The sequence below is a fragment of the Epinephelus fuscoguttatus genome, linkage group LG14, assembly GCF_011397635.1.
Source record: "Epinephelus fuscoguttatus linkage group LG14, E.fuscoguttatus.final_Chr_v1".
NCBI lineage: Eukaryota > Metazoa > Chordata > Actinopteri > Perciformes > Serranidae > Epinephelus > Epinephelus fuscoguttatus.
Window position 1 is genome coordinate 9,332,423 of NC_064765.1, and position 23,268 is coordinate 9,355,690.

General features: G+C 42.6%; 1 protein-coding gene across 2 annotated transcripts in view; it reads right to left on the reverse strand.

Annotated features, from left to right (window-relative positions):
- Positions 1-23,268, reverse strand: part of pacs2 (phosphofurin acidic cluster sorting protein 2) — a 95,534-nt gene that overhangs the window by 12,870 nt on the left and 59,396 nt on the right. For both annotated transcript variants that reach the window (XM_049595506.1, XM_049595505.1), the window contains exons 2-11: positions 16,243-16,330; positions 15,567-15,656; positions 12,879-13,004; positions 8,472-8,634; positions 8,108-8,181; positions 7,926-8,006; positions 4,515-4,574; positions 4,273-4,427; positions 818-908; positions 259-330 (exon numbers count right to left, since the gene is read on the reverse strand). In XM_049595506.1, the coding sequence (XP_049451463.1) occupies positions 259-330; positions 818-908; positions 4,273-4,427; positions 4,515-4,574; positions 7,926-8,006; positions 8,108-8,181; positions 8,472-8,634; positions 12,879-13,004; positions 15,567-15,656; positions 16,243-16,330 (1,000 nt within the window). The remainder of the gene's footprint in view (positions 1-258; positions 331-817; positions 909-4,272; positions 4,428-4,514; positions 4,575-7,925; positions 8,007-8,107; positions 8,182-8,471; positions 8,635-12,878; positions 13,005-15,566; positions 15,657-16,242; positions 16,331-23,268) is intronic.

A 23,268-nucleotide genomic window follows, 5' to 3' on the forward strand; every position in this document is an offset into this window, starting at 1 on the left:
CTTTTGTTTTTAAACATCTCTTTTTCACACCTCTAATGTCTCAACTGTCCCTGAAGACTTTGGTTGTTTTCCATTATGATTTACTTTAATTGTGTCTGGGTGTTTATGACAGCAAACTTCATCATTGACAGGTAAAATGTGTCTCCTCTTCCTGTACGTGACAATTTTTTAAAGTCCTATTTTAACATTTTTCCTCACAATATTGACTGACAGTAAAAAGCCTATTGATCTCAGGCAGCTTGAGGAGTTGATACTCACAAAGGAGATGTTATCAGACACACCATCATCTGGAAATTTGGCCCCAGCACACTTTGTTTTATCTGGGTCGATCTGGAATGAGATGATGAGAAGAATAATAAACCCCAGAACTTTTGTTTCACACAAAGTAAAGCATTGTTTCCTTCATCATCTTGTGATGGAGTCTTGGTTCCAGAAGTCCTACGGTTTCACAAACAAACCGGTGATCACGTTATAACCTGTGAACTGTTGGGAAAATCTGAGTCTGACTCTTCTGCGCTGCAGTTAAAGATGCCCTCCAGCTGGATAATTGATGCCTTTCTGCTCTAGCAGATCTGCTCATTGGCATTCAGTGCAGCTCAGTGGTTACGCTGGTCAGCCTCCAGCTGTTTCACCGTGGTGTTAGTAACCCAGTTTATCTAAGTAAATACAGATGAAGCCGGGGGCTGAAGTGGGCATGTGATCAGGGACACAAAGAAGCACAAAAAGGCTCCATGTTCAAAGAAAAGGAAAACTGCATGAAGTTATGTAGGAGTGTTTTAAACATTGTGTTAGTCACTGTGCTGTCGTAGTGTCTCACCGGGCTCGGAGGCTCCCGGTGGCTCCGGCTGCTGTGGATGCTGCCGATCTCAGTTTGAGAGCTGGAGAGGGAGAGACCCTCGAAATATGGCCTGAAACACAAGAACACAAATCACTTAGTCTCAAAATCATAGACGTAGATTTCAGGGGGGGTGCAGGACATATGTCCGTCTCAATATTTAGAACATGTCAGGTTGACCCACTACAGACTAAAGGTCAGGATATCTCAGCCTCTGCTGCTTTGATTCGCACCGGACAAATAAATGCTCCTGCTGGTGGGTGACGTAATGCTAGCTTGTCTGTATTGACACAAGAAACAATATGGCGGCTAGCTAACAACAAACAATCTCGAACTACAGTTAAACAGTAAGGAGGACTGGTGGCAGTGTGAGTGTGAATATTGTGAGAGTCAGGACATCGAGGCGAGATTCAACATGGCGGGGCCCTACTGCTGAGATACACACCAACAAAAAGACGAACGAAAAAGGAATAAAACTACACTTCTGGTCTGATCACAACCCCAGCACACCTTCTTCAACCAGTCCGAAGTGAAATAACCTTACAGAGGAGGATTTAACGGACCTCGAGGCATTCATCGACCACTATTACCGTCAGCAAAACAACATGAAACAGGACCTGAACTCAGAAAACCCCCGCAAAGGGTAAAAAAACCAAAGAGCTTTTCAACGGACACAAACGACCTCAGAACCATCGAAACTGAGGTCAGTCTGCTGGCCAGCATAAACCAAAAACTTGATCTCCTAGTTTCACTACACCAAGAAATTAAAGACGTACGCAACAACATACTAAAACTGCAAACTACAGTTTAACAGAGAGCTGAAATATGTTACTGAAAACATTTTTGGTGAAAAATAGCCGGCACAGTAACAGGATCTTGGGTCATATTTGATCAGCACTGCTTAGTTTTACTGATCGATCTCCTCGTCTTCCGCTTTTACACCACAGGAAACAGTATGGTGCACACAAAGTCTTATATTACAGCCAATCAAGGCACTAAAATATGTTTCTGAAGACATTTGAGGTGAGAAACATACAATGCAGGAGCAGAATCCTGGTTTCAGTGCTGCCTAGTTTTATAGTTTGATCTGAGTTTGAGAGAAAGAAACGCCCCTCTCTTTCGATTTGAGCTGAGAGATGAGTAGTGAGATCTGGGCGCTGATAACATGGAAGGAAGTTTACCATCGTTCATTCACACAAACTACCCACACTGTTATGATATAAAGCTGGTTGAAAACTGGCAACATGTCCCTTTAATGGCATTTGATCCACACTGATGACTCAAAGTCAGGATATCTCACCCTCTGCTGCTTTGATTTTGATCATTCTTTATCGTATATTTAAATGCAACCCTAAACTGTTGAAGAGCTCCTTTAACTTCATGTTTTAAAGGGCCAGTGTGTAAAATGGGTTGAAAATAGTGACATCAGTGGCCAAATTCTAGATTGCAGGGCTCACTCGCTCACCCCTCTTGTCAGGTAAATGACGGTGGCCTCGTAGGGACAAAAAGCCTTGCGCACAAGTTTTTCAGGAGTAGGTCTATCTAGCGACGAGTTGTATGTTTATTTAGAAATCTAAGCCATGTTACGATACTGTAATGAATCCCTCACGAGCAGGAGACCAGAGGAACGTTCAGGAAAAAGGCAAGTTTATTTGAGCACTCCAGAAACTCTGGTAACACTCCAGGGGGTAAAAGACTCCGTCCCAAACTCTGACTCTTCTAGCGTAACAGACACACTTCATAACTTCACACACACTCGTTTACCATACAGAGTGGGGACCCCCCTCCCCTCTCTGCTCAATCTCCAGCCCGCACACTGACTGACAGCGTAGCCGGTAAACAGAGCTCAGCTGTTTATTTAGCCTAGCAATATCTCCGGACTATAGTAGCTGCAATGGACGACTTTGAACGCGATTTTGAAGAGTTTCTTGTAGCGGACACAGACCCAGAGCCATGCCTGTTTGAGCTGGAGCATACAGATGAGGAACTCCATGTGTTTGATGCTGAGTGAGCGAGAAGAGAGGCTGAATGCACAGAATGGGATTCACTGCTGCCATCGTTGGGGAGATATATCATCAGGAGGAAAAGCGCCGCAGAGAGTGCATCACCAGGAGTGAAGTTGCGTCTTCTTTTCCTCGCAGATGACGGTTCGGGTTCATTCTCTCCTGTTGCGTGGTAAGTGTGGTCCATTCGCAAACTTTATAACTAAAAAACTTTTCACTACTCTCTATCGACGAACTACTAACACTCTCTGCTGTTTCCTCCTCCTTCTTCCTTCCTTCCGCTGTCTTCGTTGGTTCATTTATACATGCGAAACGCGTTCTCTGGCTGGCTGAATTGTCCGCTCGGTCTGCCGTACATACATGGCGGCACAAGATGGCAATCTCTCTAAAGCAAGGCCCTTGCTATATATATATATATATATATATATCAAAGTATAGCTATAAGGCTACGAAAACCAAACAAATTTTATTTTATAGTGATCATACACTTGTATAAACATATTAATGGGTAGAAGATTCAGATTCAGATTCAGATTGACAATAAACCATGCCAAATATTACACACTGGCCCTTTAACAAAGTGTCTCATTATCTAAAAGTTGCTTCACAGAGTTTCCTACCCTGCAGTGCAAAGACATAAAACCTAGAGGAAACCCTGAATATGCAATTGAAGTTATTTAAAGCAGTGACATTAAAATGTCCTCAACGGAGAATATTAGCACAAAATATTTGCCTTATACAGCTTCAATAACAAGGCTAACATTTATAGTCAAGCAGCCTCTGGTTATTTCAGGCTCCGTCTGTGCTGCAGGATTTAACAAGCATTTGAGAACATGGGTATGTTTTCTTAAAGGGACAGTTCACTGCAAAATCAAAAATGCATATTGTTCCTCTTACCTGTAGTGCTGTTTATCAGTCTAGATTGTTTTGGTGTGAGTTGCAGAGTGTTGGAGATATCAGCTGTAGAGATGTCTGCCTTCTCTCTAATATAATGGAACTAGATGGCACTCAGCTTGTGGTGCTCAGAGCGCCAAAAAAATACATTTGAAAAACTCAACAGCAATGTCTCTTTCCAGAAATCATGACCTGGTTACTCAAGATAATCCATAGACCTTGTTGTGAGCAGTTTCATGTAGGAACTATTTTCTCTCTACCAAACTACACCTGCAAACCGTATCACCGTGCAAAGGAAAGCGTGCATCTATTGCTAGCTTAACACTCATCACTGAGCTAGCTAATGTTACAGCTCAGCCGAGGAGGACGCCATTAATGTTTACATCTCGCACTGTCACAAGCAGAAGCTTCTCGTCCCTGAGTAGATGCACTCTTCCTGCTGCACTGTTATATGATTGGCGGATGTAGGCCTGCAGCACCCAATATAAGCCAAGTGTTTCACAAGTACACACACACTTATAGCTGCTGAGAAACACTGACTTGAGTTTAGGTTTTGGTGTGCTGAGGACGCTGTCGTCGTCATCTAGCTCAGGGCCGCTGTCACTCGGGTTCTCAAACTCCACACTGTCCAAGTCCAGGTCCTCCTCCTCCACTTCAGGGGGCGGCTCTGCGGGGTCCTGCTCCGAGTCCAGCACCTTCACACACACAAACACACACGTTACATCTTTAGAAGCTTTACAGTGAATGCATGAGAGAAAACTCCTAGAGACAGCAACACTCACCTCGTCTGAAACTCTGAAGCGCTTCAGTAGAGCCACGACTCGCTGCTTAAAGTTCTGCTGCTATAACACAGGAGAACAACCACAAGTCAGTCTGTGACCTAGTTATGATTTACTACGGCGCTCTCAGCAATCCAATACAGAGAGAACAGCTACAGCTGCCCAGCGCTCCATTTTAGTCATTTTACCGGCAGTAGATGCATTTGCAGAGTTGGCCGGGTATCGATTTCGCTGCGTGTGCTCATGTAAATCAATAATCAAGCAACATCATGCTTCATCTGCTTTCAGAGGCTTTCATCTGCTGCTTCTGCTCACTGAGCTTTACAAAACCAAATCACCCACAAGTAAAAACACATTCAAACGGTCTCATTAGAGCTCAATGAAAGGTGTTTAATAAGACTCGACCATCTGTAAATTAATCACCTGCAACATGAACAAAATGAGGTGTAATAATTGGGAATAAATGGTGTTTATTTTAGAGGCACATTCAAGTGCAGCATGAATTAACTGTATTCTTCAGCTTTAAACAAATACAAAGCTCTCTAAAGTGTTTCTACAGAGAACAAATTGCCCACTATGTCTGAGGTAAAGAGATAAAGGTCAAAAGAGTCCTGTTCACCATCACCTTTATGACTTTACAACACATACAGAGAGCTGCCCTAACAGTCTGCCGTTTAACTGTTGAATAAAGGTTAAAATGCAAAGCTGTCACTGTGCATTTTAAAATACACTTTTCATACTTTACTAATGGAACTGATTCAAGTTTTGAACCACAACAAACTTTAATGTGTTTGGATATAAGACACAACATTTCTGAGAAATGTGCTCATTTATTTTCTTGCTGAGAATCACACTTGGAGATCGATACCACTTTCATATCTGTGTACAAGCAGCCGATTAGCTCAGTTCAGCAAAAAGACCAAAATCAGGAGAAGGCAGGAAACCTGGTTCTGTCCACAACAAAATCCACCTACCCGCATTTCGCATATTGTGGTTTTATAAAGGGTTACAGTATGTGTGGAACTATTTCTTAAGAGCATGTTGTCACTGTGAGGTCACCAGCAAAGACTCAAAGAGGTAGCTGTCTCTGGCCAAGAAATAAGGTTGTAATAAGTATCAATATTTTGATACTCTTTTAATACTATGTGAGATGATGCAGTCTCCAATAATTATACATTAGGCAGTCTTAAAAGCACCAAAGCTTTTAAAAAAACTAAAATTAGCGCCTCATGGTTGGTTGCCTCCACCGCTCAGTCAAGTAAAAGTTTACATCCATGTCTGTACAGACTTATGATAGTAACAAATCCTTCAAATATGGATGTTGTTGCGAAGAAATTCTAAAACATGGATGCTTCACACATCTTCAACCCGGCAGCACGGAAGATCTTTACAGTCAGCACAGTTTCAAGATCAGTGTCACCAGTTCAGTATCTGATCAACGTTTCCACAACTCTTCCTGAGATATGATGTAGAGTAATGGCCAGAAAAATGTTTTATGCAGAACATTATGACGTCACAGTGAAGTTGACCTTTGACCTTTTGGATATAAAATGTCATCACTTCATCATTTTATTCTCTTAGACATTTGTGTGAAATTTTGTCATAATTAGCGTAGAAATTCTTGAGTTATGGCCAAAAACATGTTATGTGAGGTCACACTGACCTTCGACTAGGGTGACCATAATTTGATTTCCAAAAAAGAGGACATTCTACTTAAAGCCTACTTAAATGATACTCGCAGTTTACTCAAAGATGCCTTATCATTTTAATATATTTAAAATTTATATGCATGGATAGAAAATTCAGTTATATTACAAAATAATATCTCTCAAAGACAGAAATTCAGATAGGCCCCAATAGGGGACACATACACACACTAGAGTGTGGCGACCTGAGCCCGATGGTACCCGACGGGTCGGGCCGGGTTTGGTCAAAAATGTAGCTATAAATTGTATTCAGGCTCGGGTCGGATTCAGTCAGCTTTCAGTGAAAATGTAGTGTAAAAATAAATAAAATCCTATTGTCTGTCCTGTTTATTGCTTGGGCACTGTTATTTACGTGACAACACCTGAACATAGCACACACAGACACACACTGGTTGTTTGTTTCTACCTCTCCCCTCGCTGGAAGTCTCGGACCAGCGCCCGCATCCGCCTTGTTTAAACGCTGAAAATAAAATTAAAGAGGGAGACAGGTTTTTCCTATTTTATCTTATTTTGTTTTATTTCTCCCTCTCCTCTCGCTGGAAGCGTTGGACCTCCCGCCTCCCGCTCCCGTCTCAAACACGGAGGTCTCCCTCTCCGCTGAGCACCCACGGTGCACGCCCAGCCTGTTAAATAGCCTGTAACCATAACAACTGTGTGACACAAACTCAGTGCTTTAGTAGCCTAATTAAATAATGTCGGGCTCGGTTCGGGTTCTGACAGAAATACGCGGCCCGTGCCGCACTCTAACTCTAACACACACACACACACACACACACACACACACACACACACAAATGAAAAACCGGACATTATCATCAGTTTATAAAAAAACCCTGGACGCCCCAGACAGGACGTGAAAAGTGGACATGTCCAGGCAAAAGAGGACGTTTGGCCAGCCTACCTTTGACCTTTGACCACCAGTTCATTCTTGAGTCCAAGTGGACGTTTGTGCCAAATTTGAAGGAATTCCGTCAAGGCGTTCCTGAGGTATTGCGTTTATGATAACGAGATGGCTGCAAATTCACAATGACTTTTGACCTATGACCACTAAAATCTATTAAGTTCAGTGTTGAGTCCAGGTGGACGTTTGTGCCAAATTTGAAGGACTTTCCTCGCAGTGTTCTTGAAATATCTTGTTCACCAGAATGGGACAGACAACCCCATAACATAAAGCCTCCAGCTACAGCAGGGGTCGGCAACCTTTACTGTCAAAGGAGCTGTTTTTGACCAATATATGACGGTAACACAGCCTATTAAGTCCAAATTTAGCCTAACATCATTACTTACAGGTCTAAATGAGCAGTCATTAATATGTTTTATCACCAGGTGGCTCCTCTGCAGTGGGCTCCTTATGATGATTTGGTAACTTTGCAGCGCTGGTGGTGAAAGCAAATTAATCTGTCCACACCCTATTAAATCCTCTATTTTCCTCCAGGACGTTTCCTTTTTTGGATTTGGAAGCCAAAGCTAGCCTAGCTGGGAGACTCAAGACCCAAGTATCAGTTTTTATAGCAGTATTGTATGAAAAGCTTAAAATTATGGTTATGCCACAACCTTAGTTTGTGCCATACTAGTAACTAGAGAACACTGTGTGTCCACTGCACGGATGGTGTCGTGGTCAAAGGTGTGTGTCCCTGTAGGTAGGGATGCTCAATCTAAACACTTCCTTGTATTGTTCTTTATATTTTAGTCTGGCCTCGTCTCTTACTCTGGTGATGGAGGGGGTCCTCACAATCGACCTCCTCTGCTTCTTTGGCTTCCTCACATCGTACTCATCATCTTCCAGATCCTGAAAAAACAAGATGCAATGAAGAAGAGTTCAAATACATCGGTTTAGATGACCAAGATGAGGTAAACTGATTTGCCTCAATGACTCCCAGGCTGACTCACCTGTCCTTGCACGGCGTCATCACTGGCCTCCTGCTCTGAGGAGAAGCTCTCGTACTCCTCCTCTGAGTAGTTATCTGGAGCAGAGGACGAGCAGTGAGATTAAAGGCAGGAGTGAAGGAGATGCCTCATACATATTTCAACGACCCTTTTAAATCTGACATGCAGCCGGGCTCTAAATATACATGATGTACAGTACACACACATCTGTATGCTACCTGAGTTTCATCATTCACTGCATGAGTACAAAACACCCTGAACCCTGTGACCCTGCTCCGTTCAGCACATGGAGCATATTCTGTGATAACGATGGCGTTGAGCTGTGTTAACCTCAGAATAACCGGAGGTAACGAGAGGAAAAGTGTACCGGAGCATTTGATCTTCTGTCCTCCCTGCAGGGCCGCCTCCTCGTGGTCTATTGGCTGACTGGACAGAGAGAAGATCCAGATCTCGGCCACCTTCCCCAGCATGTCTTTCTGGTTGCTGCAGAGAGGAAGAACCTGGCCTCCCTCCGTCGGGTGCTGCATCACCTGAAGGAAAGGAGGGCAGAGGCAGAACATGAGGGAGGGGAGGACATGAGAGGAATCTTCAGTAAGACTGACTGATCCAAGCACAATAATCACATTACTTGACTTTTTAAATCCCAAATTTGTCAAATAAGAGAAACACCCACATTAACACAGTTCAAATAATTGCTGTTGTATGTTTTCTGACCTTTTTACATACAAAATGTAGAGATATCAAGTTCTCCACCTGCAGTTAATATTATATACCATAATGCATTGCAGGCTCAGAGATACCATGTTTCGTTTGGAGATGGAAATTTAATGTAATTCAAGGCACCAAGGCAGAAAACTAGAAAAAAACAGAAAAAAGATGATTCAGATTGCCCACACAGGGCTCTCAACATGGAGGTAACTGATCCAGTTGCTAGTTGCTAACAGGGGAAACAGCAAGAACAGTGCTGACAGAGCTAACAGTGTTTACCGTGGGGGAGCACTGGAGTGTAGGCGCTGTGCTTCCTAGATGACAAGGACATCCTAATATCAGCAGTAACCAGTGTAAAAGTGCCGTATAAGCACGACGCAGAGTGGCAGCGATTAGCTAGCCAGTAGGATGCACACTAGAGTTCTCAATGGGCTGAATAAATGACAACCCAAACCAAGCCCGAACTCAGTCCGTCCAAGATCATCACATAAATTACTGAGCCCAGGCCCAACCAAGCCGACCCCCTACAAAAAGCACTTCGGTTTCTAACACTTGAGACACACCAGCTGTGTGGCAGTGCAAGCCAGGCGCGTCACCAGCAGAAAGTGGAGATCCACCAGCTTGGTGGATTCCTGCCAGAGAAGCTCCCTGCTCCGGCCAGGAGGAAGAACAGGGAGCCCAGCACGGAGCCGAGGTGCTCATCGAGTGCTCTCTTTTTAATATTATTTATTAAAAATTTGAACTTTTTTTTTTCTACATAGCCCAAGCCCTACCCAACCCAGCCAATCAATGCACATTTTCATCTCAAACTCTGAAAAGTCTCCTGTCAAGACGCCATTACTCCACTTTATCTTTACACAGCAGAAAGTAGTGCTTTACTGAAAGTTCTGAATCTCATATACACTTAACTTGATCTTTAACTTATTTTATTCAGCTTTATTCAGCCACTTTTCTAGTCTATTTATTTGGCATTACACTGTCCAGCCTGTAGGGTTGCAGTAATAAAATGTATTTTGATTCCCCTCTACGGCCTGTATTTCAACATATTTCTGTATCATGATGTTGCTGAATATTATTTCTGGCTTACATGATTCAGGTATTGTTTTAATGGGCTACACTAACTGTTTTACATATACGTAAGTTTTGTTTTTTTGTGGGCAATTGAAAAAAAAACCCTACCAAATCATGTCCATATTGCAATAAATTGTGGGCAATAAAATTAGTGAAGTCTGCTGAAGTCTGCACCCCAAACTGACTCTCTGGAAGTCTGCAGAAAGTCCGCTTTAGGCCTCTTGTGGACTGGTTGAATTGTGGATTGGGATAGTCCTAAGCACTCCCAGGTATCCTGGGAACACACCTCGAAAGTCCAGACATTTGGTTTATATTTTTTTTTCCGAAATGAGGGTTTGAGGACAGAGGCTGCCCTGTGCTAAGTGAGTAAAACTTGTGATATTGAGCTATATGAATTATCTATTTTTTGTTATTCAGTTTTGTTTCAGCATGGAGGCTCTTTCTGTTACCTTATCTCTACAAACCCACACATTCACACCTGAGAGCTGCTCATCTTAACCACCAACTGTTTTCAGCAGCTGCTCAACAGCACCTCAGTAGTTTTCACTGAGTGAGAGATGGAGCTATTCACTGTGGACATAATTTACACTGCAGAGATTCACACCCTCGTCTCAAACCAAGGTCACTTCAGGACAGCACCGCCCCAAATCTGGACGACTCCCTCTGTTCTGCTGCAGTCCGGTGAGACCATGTCAGCCTGTAGCTGTTTACACTGTATCATGTGTGTGCTATGTTGTGTTAGAGCCTCTTTGTATCCCTGAGTTGAAAAAGCGAGAACTATTTCTTTCTTGTGGTAAAATAACGCTCTGTTTCTGCTTTATTTATTTATTTCTCACAGGCGCCGAATTGCTTTCTTTTCTTCTCTCAGCTGCTGAGATGTGACCTTAATAAGCTCCGCTGAGCTTTGTGAGCCACGTGGGAACTCCTCAGTTTATCAGCATCATCTGCACTGGATAATATTCATCTGGAGGAAGATTCTGATTCTCATGTGTTCTTGGTTTGCTTAAAACACAAAAAACAAGTTTTCAAAAAAAAAGGGGCGAGATAGCCTGAGTTATTTTTCTGAATATTTCATCATCACCTTAAGGATAAGCAGGTTTGTGCTGTGAAAAAAAGTCTTTCAAAGATAAAAGCAGTCAGTGCAATCACCAGAAAGAAATCTTTTCATTGAATGTTTCTGCAAACCACGGATACATCACATTTGTTTCATAGCGTAGACATTTGTTTCTCAACAATGCTGAGGTTAATGTGTGGTTAGGTTTAGGCACAAAAAACACTTGGTAATGGTTAGGAACAGGTCATGTTTTGGCTTAAAACACCCACATTTGGTGGCACAATGCAAGAACTAGGAAAGCAGGGACGGGTTGGTGAAATACACCCAGGTTTGGTGATTCAAACGCCACTGAGAAATGCCACAATGTGTTTCCAAAAACACCTAGGTTTGGTTCTAAAAATGCTGGGAGAAACACCAAAATGTTTCACTAAAAACACCCAGGTTAGGTGGCTCAAATGTCGCTGGGACACGCTATGATGTGTCGCTACAAACACCCAGGTTCAATGGCACAAACACTGGTGGACATGTTGTGATGTGTTGCTAAAAAACAACAAGGTTCAATAGCTCCAGCCCTGCTGGGAAATGTAGTCATGTGTCAGAGAAAAACACCCAGGTTTAGAGCCACAAACACTGGTGGAAACACAGTGATCTGTCACAACAAACACCCAGGTTCAGTGGCTTCAGTCCTGGGAAATGTTGTCTTGTGTTGCTACAAACACCTGGGTTCGGTGGCTCAAATGTCACAGAGAAATGCCACAATGTGTCTCCAAAAACACCCAGGTTTGGTTCTAAAAATACTGCGAGAAACACCACAATGTTTGACTAAAAACACCCAAGTTCAGTGGCTCAAATGCTGCTGGGAAACGCTATGATGTGTCACTATAAACACCCAGGTTCAATGGCACATATACTGGTGGACAAGTTATGATGTGTCGCTACAAACACCAAGGTTCAACAGCTCCAGCCCTGCTTGGAAACGTAGCAATGTGTCGGAGAAAAACACCCAGGATCAGTGCCACAAACACTGGTGATCTGTCGCTAAAAACACCCAGGTCCTGTGGCTCCAGCCCTGCTGGGAAACATCGTCTTGTTTGGTGCCACAAACACTGGTGGAAACGTTGCGATGTGTTGCTAAAAACACCCAGGTTCAGGGCCAAAAATATTATTGGAAACACACAATATAATGTTAAAAACAACCAGGTTTGGTGGCACAAACACCGGTGGAAACGCTGCAATGTGTTGTGTGTTGCAAAAAACACCCAGGTTCTGTGGCTTCGACCCTGCTGGGAAACATTGTGATGTGTCAGAGAAAAACATCCAAGTTCAGTCACAAACACTGGTGGAAACAGCTCAGAGGGTCGTTAAGAGACAGTGGGTTTTGTTAACATGGCCCAGTAGCTAACTGGTAGAGCGTGCACCCTATGTACTAAGACTGAATCCTTGCTGCAGTGGCCCTGGTTTGATTCCAGCCAGGGGCCCTCTGCTTCATGTCTGCTCCCTTTCTCCTGTCTGTCTCCATCTGTACTATCAATAAAGGCAAAAAGGCCAAAAACCTCATCTTAAATAAAGGTAACAGTGTTAGTTTCCAGCTAATCAAAGGGCAAAAGGACTTATTTAAGACAGCTTTTTAAAGAGCCGGGAGTTATAGTACAAAAGGGCACTGCCAATCCCTGGGTGAAGATGAGGAGGACTGGGCCTTCCACTAAATGTCAACCTGCAGCTCCAACATCCTCCATTTTCTCATTACATTTTCACACTGGTCCTGACACTAACAGCCTGTTACAGCAGATGCACCGCCCTGCTCCTGCCTGCCCTCAGACTTCAAGACACAAAGTGCTACAGAAGTGATCTGCCACCTTATTATCCTCTACATACACAGGTGATATTACCCACCATTAGATCTTACAACAGGAACACGAATGCAGCGCGGTGATAATGTACCTCGGCCATATCGATAGATCCCACTGCGAGCGTCTTGTAGCCCAGGATAGTTCGGTTCTTGTATCTCTTCCGCCTTTGCAGCATGATCTGCAGCTTGTTTCCTTCTCGTTTTAAGAAGTGAGGGTACTGAAAAGGAGAGACAGAGAGAAGGACAAGTGACTCACTCAGAGTGTAACAGGTAGCTTTAAGAGTCAGGTCAGTGATAAACCATGTTTTTATCATGTGGACAAATCCCATAAAAAGACCAAAAGCAGCAGCTTCATATATGTTTAAAGCCCCTGAAAACTCTGCAAGTATTTCTCGAATATGTTAAATATTCATGACTAAATAAGGAGTAATTATAGTAAGATATGAGCTATTAATTATGTCACTCAATAGCTGAGCTAATCTGCGTCTTCCCATCTGTGTGGGTGTGATTTCTGATCTTATTCGACTGACAGTGATCTGACAACATCAGAAACCTAGAATTACCGCCTCGCAGTTTTATGCCTCTGCACACCAGTCAAGTTGCACTCACAGTTTACATCTATGTCTGTGAAAACATGGATGCTTCACACACATCTTCCCCGTGACAGCACAGAAGATCTAAACAGTCAGTCACTTAATTAGCGAGTGTCACTAATTAAGTACAAATGCATCCCCTTCTGTTCCTGAGATATGACGTTAAGTAATGGCCAGAAAAGTATTTTTGCAGAACATTATGATGTCAAAGTGAGGACATTTGTTTGAAATGTTATCATAGTTAGCATATGAATGCTTGAGTTATGGCCAAAGCATGTTTTGTGAGGTCACAGTGACCTCTGACCCCCAACATCTAATCAGTTAACCCTTAAGTTTAAATGAATGTCTTCCTGAGGTAAAGAAATTCTCTCAAAGTGTTCCTGAGATATCACGTTCAAGAGAATGCGACAGATGTGAGGTCACAGTGACCTTCAACTTTTAGACCTTTGACCTCTAAAATCTAATCTGCTCAGTCTGGAGTCCTGATGGACGTTTGTGGCAAATTTCCTCGAGGTGTTCTTGAGGTATGGCATTCACGAGAAAAGGACAAAAGGACAACCTTAAACATGAACCCCCCAGCCATACTGTAGCTGCCGCTGCTGCGGAGGCATAAAAAGCTGTGTTCCCCTTTGTGTTTTTATCGTCCTCATGTTGGTGTTGTTTCAGACTTGTGAGAAGACTGTTTGACCTTCAACTGCCAAATTCTAATCAGTTTTTGAGTCGAAACTTTTGCGTTCTCCCATGAGATATTTTGAGTCTCTGTGCACACCTCCTGCAGCAACGCAACATGCAAAAAGCTTGGTGAAGGTGAATATAGCCTGGATCAACAGGTGTGATGATTATCAAATACTCACTCAGCCAGTCAGATCAGAATTTATCATCATATATTATCAGCAGAATATCAAATAAAACCAACCTGTCTGCTGTGTGTGTAGGTCTGAATGGTTATACACTGCAGCAGCCTGGTTGTTTCTGGCTGATTTAATGAAGGTAAATAGTGAATGGTCGTATGTAATGGCCATGTCCCTTTAGGAACTCCATAAGTCTAAGTGAACATTTGTGCCAAATTTAAAAACTCATGTTCACAAGAATCGGATGAACAGACAGACGAGCAATTCGAAAACATAATGCCTGCAGCCATGACTATCACCGCCACAGAGCTGTAAAAACCCATGTCATTCATAATGTTTTACTCTAAATGCAGATAATTATGTGATGTCACCTTTTTTCAAATTGAGACGCCTCCAGTGAGAAGAGCTCAAACAAAGACGCAAATACAGGAATTCTTTATCAGAAATAACCAAAAAATGATGAAGAAAATACGTCTTTAATAAAACTACAGCATCCAGCTGTTTTAGGAACTACCTTCCCTGCCAATTCCTGCCAATCAGAGGCAGAGTAGGACAGGCCTTGCCAAGAAAAGCCAATAGCGAAGCAGCACGCAGAGGAAACTTAAGGATTTGTATGTGATAGCATATGGACGTGCTTCCCTCATCTACATGCCTCACTCTGTGTGGCGCTGGCATCAGTCACATTACATTACTACTTATTCAGACCTTGCACTTCAGAGTTTTCCTGTTGCTTTGGTGGATGCTAGTGCGCTACTCAGTCAACTTTGCTACTGAAAAGTTATTTGACTCAGAAAGTAGTGACATCACCAGCACGCTACTGAGAAATGTAGTTAAGTAACGTCGCTACTTGTAGTGACGCTACTGCCCAACACTGTAAACTAACGAAAGCTACTACGAAAAGAAGGTTAACTAGTTTAATTACATGTATGAATGTAATCCAACACACTGTAAACACACTGTTGGTGTCGGTCTTTTCATGGGATTTCTTGAGAATAACATAAATATAATATATAATCATGTATATGAGAGAGAGAGTATATTTTCCTGTTTTATCTTTTGATGATTTAACACCCCACAAACACAGAGAGATGCACCACCACACAGTATTTCAGATACACAAAACAGAGCTTCAGATCTCATTGATCATCATGCATCATCTAATCTAAGTCGCCATGGCAACAAGTGTCATAAAGCTCAGCCCACACAATGATCTCACTTCAACAAGAAAAAACAAACAGCAAATATGATCCCAAAAACTATTCATAAACTATTCATGTGACAACCTACGATGTTTATTTTTATCCAAACAGCAGCATGGTGATTTTATTCTTGTTACCTGCAGTGAGAAGGTGAGAGCCAGATCGGTCTCCACAGACCCACTGGGTGGCAGCACAATCTCATGGGACCTCAGGATCCGTTTGGAGCCCTGTGAGAAAAAAAAAAACAGTGAAAGGAAAAAAAAACAAAACGAGGTGGTGTTTAATTTAGTGTGAGTCCGTCCCCTGGAAGATTTCTGCATCTCTGCTGTTGTTTTTCACTCTGCAGCGAAGATGCAAGGCGTAAATAATTCAACAGGGTTCGACACATTTTAAAATATGTGCATGTGTGAGAACATTTACTACAGATCTCATGTAATTCAGAGTGATACTGCTGCGTTACAAAGCAAACTGAGCTGTTTTCTGGTTCATTTTAACCAATTTTCTGCTCAGAAACTGGTTTGATTTTTGTTAAATTTAGGTTATAGTTGCACGAGAACGTATCTTTGACCAAAATAAATCTGGATATGATGTACAGTGTACTATAGTCTCTCACAACTTGCCTTAAAGGTGGAAAAACAACATTAAAAGATGGATTTAAACAGGCAAAAAGGAAAATATGAAACACAATCTAACCTCCTGAGATTTAAAGGGCCGGTGAGCATTCTGCATTTGTTTTTGGTTGTGTTTGTTTGTGTGCAGCAGGTTTGCACACGCCCACTCTGTTGCGTCTGTTTGTTTTTTTTAACCACATACCTGAATTTTAACCGCTATGACCACAGAGATGAGCTCTTTATCAAGTTCCCTCATCACCACCAGCTTCTTCAGAGTCAGACTGCACAATCTGCGGAGACGAGAGAGGAGGAATGTTTAGTTGTTTGGTTTCACACCGCCACAACACCACTCATTCACACACACACGCGCGTGCGCGCGCGCGCACACACACACACACACACACACACACACACACACAAACAGACTGTGTGTTCATTAAACAGTTTACACTAAAACACACACAGTATGTCAGGAATCACAGCGTGTGAGTCGATCGGCAGGTTTAATGACTCTGTGCTGGTGTGATAATCTCATTCATACATCAGGTGTTAATTTGTGGTAATTTGATGCTCGTATGCAGAGCGGTTAAAATGTGTGATCAGGCAGAGGTCAGTGTTTCACGAGGACACACCAGCATGTTAGCACTGCTGATATTATGAGCTTATCACAGATTTAATGATATCTGTGTGTATATGTAGGCTGATAAGTTATAAAGAAATGACAGGACAGAAATGCCCGTTGTATGTTTGAGGTCGTTTAGAAACAGCCATCTGTGTTACATAATATATTATGTCAACTTTCCAGCTGTAAGACGTCCGCCTCACTTGTTAAATCCATCACACAAACAGAAATTACTACGATAAAACTACAACTTGTTGATTGCAGATTTCTGATTATGTACGCATGAAATCAAAAAAAGTATTTCACTGGTGGAGGATTTTGCAAAACTTTGGACAGAGTCATTTAAGGTGTTTCCCCTGCCTCCAGTACTTCTCCACCTTATTCCTAGCCCCCATGATCCCTTGCATGAATTATGGGTGCAACTTTGAACCGAAACCGGGGATTTCCAGTGCTAATAATTTGTTTACAGTACTCTGTTCCTCTTTCCAAGAGCAGCTGGGAAATAAAATGTGGAACACACCACCTGTTATAGCTCAAACAGATTATGTGATCATACCTCTGCCATCTCTGACAGCCATCTCAAAGCAACCGAGCATGCTAGCAATTAGCTCGCCTTGCTACGTTAAAATATGGCTAGCTTAACATGTCTCAAGCTAGCTTAAGATAACATTTGCTCCTTCTAAAGATGATTTATGATTTTTGATGACTCATTAAGAGATACTAACACATTCAGCAAACATTTAACATAATTAACTGTAGCTCCATGTAAAGTGAATAATGTTTCCCAATAATCCTCCACTCATCTGCGTTAACGACGCAGTTTACACATTTTTTAACTTCTGATTTATTAAAAACTATTCTGAGCGACACATGAAACTGAATTTAGCAGCAGACTTCAGTAATAGTAATATAAAGTAGTGGTAAAAGTAGTAGAAGTAACTTTTGGCGTTCATTTTTTATATGATGTAAAGAAAGGATGGAAAGACAGGGATATCTGTACTGACGTTGAGTGACAGACCTGTCAGTCGAGGTCTCATTCTCTGATTTGATACTTTTTCACTGAGTCTCATGAAACTCTTGTGGTTTTATTTCTCATATCAATGGTACCTTTGGCAACACGAACAATCCCTTTTTGTTCTGGTTACATGTTCAACACACAGTTGCTAAAGACAAAAAGCTAGCTTGGACTGGTTGTTAGTTGTTACAGACACGGACAGTGCAACAGGTACCAGAGCTCCGCAAAGACATTTTAGAAAATGCTACGTTAACATTAGTTAAACATTGTTAAAAAATAAATAAATCAGTATTTGCTAAACTGAAGGCAAATTTCTTTCGAAAAGGACCAACGTTGGTGGTTAGCCACCTAGCGTAGCCATTGGGACTAACCACAGACAGTCTATGGGACTAACTAGCTTACTGCTACTTCCGCTATCTGACAGGAAGTTCATTGTGCCCATAATCATTTCTACAGTTGTGCCCTCAGGAATAAGGTGGGTATGCTAAGCTAAGCTAAGCTAAGCATGTCCTGGCTCTAGCTCCACACTTGACACAGTCACAGTGAAATAAAAACACATCTTCCAAGCAGTTATAAACCAGTGTCCCTGTGCTTAGTGTATCTCTTGTTTTATGGAAAAACAACAACAAAAACAACAACAAAATCCCCAAAGCACTTTTAAAAAATGCAATGCAACAGTATATTATATATTTAATCTACTTGTTCTTCAGAGGAAAACACTGTATTACTATTTACCTGACAGATAAATGTTACTGGTTATTGTGCAGATTTACATTTTACTCACAAAATACAATAATTAAATGTGTTGCATTATTATTCTTTATTGAAGCTCCACCTCAAACAGACGTTAAGTAAATTTAAGTACTCTGTGCCTTCAGCACTTCATATTGTTCTCCTCTGCCCCCTGCTTCATTCATCCTTGAACACATGCATTTAATTTCTTTAATGCCTGTATGGCACGGAAAGAAATCAGAAACACATGACATCATTTAGCAAACAATCTAATTGGTCTTGTTTTAAACTAGATGATTTTTACATCAACCCTAGTTGTGACAAGCCGATGCCAGTCACTACATAATACTGCTTTTGACTCTAGTGGCCAGCAGTGAGATAGTGGGAAATATGTGATTTGATCAATCAGCAAAAACTTTATGTTTCTCCAAGAGTGCAGCTGAGGCCATCTTCCTCCACCTCCTGATATAACAATGTAGGTGTTACAGGTGACTGATGAGGCTAAGGCCCTGATCAAAATGCGAGGCGCACCGTACTGCCTGTTTTTAACAAAACTGAATGCCGCTAGTAAAAATCCATCCAGATGTCTTCTACATATATTTAACTACCAAAACTCACAGGTGCTGCTGATGTAAACATGTGAGTTGGACAGCAGCCTAACTAGCTAAGTCAGAACACCACACCAAAAATCTGGAGCTCCTAAAAGAAAAGTCAGAGTACAGAGAGGACAGGGAAATGAAAACTAGCAGCTCACTTTTAAAGGTACAGTGAAGACACTCGTATCATATCAAACTCCTAAGGTGTCCATCTTGCTGGAAAGGGGGGCAAATAATGCTTCAAAGTTACGCTAAATTTTGGCAAGGACAAAAAGGAACATTTGTCTTCAAAACGGCGTAATTTAATTTTTCTGAGTCCCTAAACGGCAGCAGGAAGCAGTAATCTCTTCAATCAGTGTTTGATTTTACTGTTCTCTAATTATTCTTTAGAGGGCATTTCTTACCCCAGGACACACACGTGACTTCCTCTGATTTTTAAACTAAGAAAAAAAGGTCTCAACACAGAGATGATACAAAATACATGTGGAAATGTGATTAATTGGATTATATTAGAAGGAGGTATACATTTTTGATGACTGGAGTGAGAGAGGAAGAAGAGCAATTTAAGATCTTAAATTAGGATCGGGTTGAGACAAGAGACAAGCATGAGAAATGGTCAAAATCTCACATTGATGTTTAAGTGAGCTCAGTTAGGAGAAATAGGCCGGACAAATAAGAGATCTTATTTTGAATCTTTCATTCCTCTGCTGCCACAACCTCATCTAAAAAAAATGTTTTCTCATCAAATAACTAAACTGGTCATCGGAGTGATGGAGGAAGAGTTGGCTCCAGATCACAGAAACATTTCAACATTCCTTCACTTGTTAAACTAACTTAACATGAACCAAGGGTGTCGCAGCAGGCCGAGCTAAATCCTCTTTCACCGTCCCTGTGTCGGAGCGCTCCAGCAGACGGGCCTCTGCCAGCAGAGCAGAATAGAGACACTGAAGCAGGATGGTGGCGGGGCAGCCGGGGGTGGCATTGTTAGGGCAGCATGGTGGTGGAGAGAGGGGTGGGGGGACTGCTTTAACAAGCCTGTCACGATTTTTTGAGACACTTCCTCACAAGCTGAAAGTGACAAAGAAAGGTTTTTCTTTAAAGGAGCTTTTCTTTGGTTCCCTTGACTGGATCATTGAGGAGAGCTGCTCTGAACAGGCTCACAGTCTGGAGGCCTATTTTCACCAGCCATTTATCATCCAGCTCCTTTCTTAGCGCAAAATTAAACAGTGTTAACGCTGCAATGACATCACTCCCGAATTATTCTGGGGGCATTGAATGTCGTTCAGCTGCAGGCTATTCAGCGACAGCGAAGGTTTATTGTCACGCAGAGTAAAAGATGTGGGTCAAAACTGCCATGAGTGACAGAGGAGGGAGAAATGTGCTCAGCGCTGAGTGAAGAGGAAACATTAATACACCGATATCCCCTGTCACTTAGTGCACGGGCTGAGGGGTTGACCTTGGATGTAATTTAACTCCTCTCCATTTCTTCTATTTTAAGAACTGGAGGCAAAACACTGACAGAAAGGTGAAGCCAGCAGACAAAAGCAGCACTAACAAGTCTTTTAAAAACCACACAGTGTGCCGAGTGACATAACGCTGCAGCAGAGGGGCATCAATCAGCCCTGAGAGAAAGGAAAACATTGGGACAGGCAGAGAAGAAGCGATGACAATGGCAGGTTTGAAGAAGCCCCAGCAGGCTGAATGAAGACCTTTCTCTTCTTCGGCTGAGCCCAAGAAATCTCAAGCACAATGGACACAAGCCAATGAAGGCTCGCATTGTCTCCGGCTCTCACACGAGACAATACGCAGCATTCTTGTTCCTCCCGTTTTGTATTCTGCCCTGCTCCTGTTGGTCCCAAGCCCACAGCACCATCTATTTCAGTTATGCTAGGTGGCTGGATGTGGTTTGCGTGGGTGGCCAAGTGATATTTGCCACACAGGCTGCTCGGCTAAAAAGTCACATTTTATCCCCCACAATGGGTTTGTCGTACGAGTACTGCGTGTGCTCCACAAGCTAATCTGCCCAAAGGAACAGAGCTGAAATGTTTCTAATGAAGCACCACTTCATTTGTAAGAGGATCTGCGCTGACCCATTTCTCTCTGGTTGGTGGCATAAAACTCTGACATGAACTTTAAGTGGGAGTATTTCTGATTTGTGTGGACACAGTGGTGACAATTTCCCGTTAAAGGCTGCTCGGCTTCGCAAAAAATATTTTGGTTTCAAGGGCTCCAGGTCGTCTTCTACTGAAACAGGCTTTTTGGAGTGATGTACTCTGGTTATACCTGGTTTTAACATACAGTTTGGTGATCCAATCACAAGTGGACAGTCGAGACACACTGTCGTTCACACCTGTGTCTGTCATGTGTCTCCAGCCTGTGTTCGGATTTGGCTACTGCCTGTGTTACATAATACTAGAAGGTCAAAGGGTCAGGCTCACAATCATTTTATCCTACAAGCGGTCAAAATAACGCATTAATTTTGATTAATCTAATGCCTTAAATAAAATGAATGCTGATTAATCATGTTCTGTTGTGTCCTTTAACCCAGTGGCTTTGTCACATGAGACGAGACAATGATGCTCGGCCTTTGGAAGGAATGTTTAAAAAACGTCCAGATGGAGCTGTTGATAGGAGCAACGTTCTTTTCAGGTCCTGCAGTGGGGAATTTTTGTATCATTGGAGGACTTCAAGCCTGAAATATCACCTCAACGCAAAGCATTTAGCTGCAAACCTGGACCTGGTCCGAGCTAGCACAGCCTCTGATGCTAGCGCTGGCAGCCAGTCTCGTCAAGCCACACTTGACCAGGCCTTCAGACACAAACTCAGTAAGTCTACCTACCTATGTCTGACTAACTAACTCTCTTACAAAACGGGTTGCAATGGACTGCAGGCCAGTTTCGGTGGACCACCTGGCAAGTGGTTTGAGTGATGACAATGCGTCTCCATGGCCATTTATACATGTCCTAGTGTCTGTAGGCAAACCTTGGAGATCTTGCCTCCGGAAGAAGAGCCCTGGTTTCCAGTTGTAGGCTGTTTGTAGTCCACGTGATATTGACCAATCACGTTTGAGCCAGCTGCAGTTGTTGCCAGGTTAAACGGTCCGTGCAGTGAACTAACGAGGCGGAACATAATTGGCGTCACTGCAAACTCTGAATTCATTGCAATGGTTCAGCATATTTACTTATTTATAAACAGAAGTCGGAAACGGAAATTCGCCTCCTCTGCCCAAATCAAACCGGAATCGGGGGTCTGCCCCAGAAGCTGTATCGCCGTCTGCTGGAAGTCAGACGCCGAATACAGCCGATGAGTTCCGAGAATGTACATGTATTTAGCACTGTCCACTTGTGGGCCTCTCTAGTGTAGTGGTTAGAGCACTCCTCTTCCATGCGGAAGGTCCAGGATTCGAATCCTGCTGTGGTCGACGTCAGCAAAGGCATGCCGTCCCCACTGCTGGATCAAACGGGATAACATTCCTTTGGGAGGCTTTCGGAAAAGAGAGTAACTCCAGAATCTGAGCCAAGTCCTCAGCAAGGGTGCGTTCCAACATGAGGTTCTAGACATAAAAGCGGATTCGTTTAGCGTCCTCCACTTGTCATCGGATCACCCAAGACACATGTTAATAGCAGGTGTAAACAGGGCCATTCTGATCTGATTGATCTGAACACTCAAAGCATTTGCCAGGTGGTCGAGGACGCATTTGACCACATAGCTTTTCAATCAATCAATCAATCAATCAATCAATTTTATTTATAAAGCCCAATATCACAAATCACAATTTGCCTCACAGGGCTTTGCAGCATACGACATCCCTCTGTCCTTATGACCCTCACAGCTGATAAGGAAAAACTCCCCCAAAAAAACCCTTTAACAGGGAAAAAAAACGGTAGAAACCTCAGGAAGAGCAACTGAGGAGGGATCACTCTTCCAGGACGGACAGACGTGCAATAGATGTCGTACAGAACAGATCAGCATAACAAATTAACAGTAATCCACATGACACAATGAGACACAGAGAGAGAGAGAGAGAGAGAGAGAGAGAGAGAGATGCAGGTAATGACAGTAGCTTACAACAACATTGTTGAAAGTAATAATATTATAGTTATAGTTCTGGCTACTGTGGTACAATATGTTGAAAGTATGTATTAATATCTGGCAGTATACAAGTGTGACAATAGTCATATGTGTATAATAACAGTAGAAGTATGACTAATGACTAATGATGGCAGCAGCAGCAGGAGGCATCTGGCAGGACCACGGCAGCAG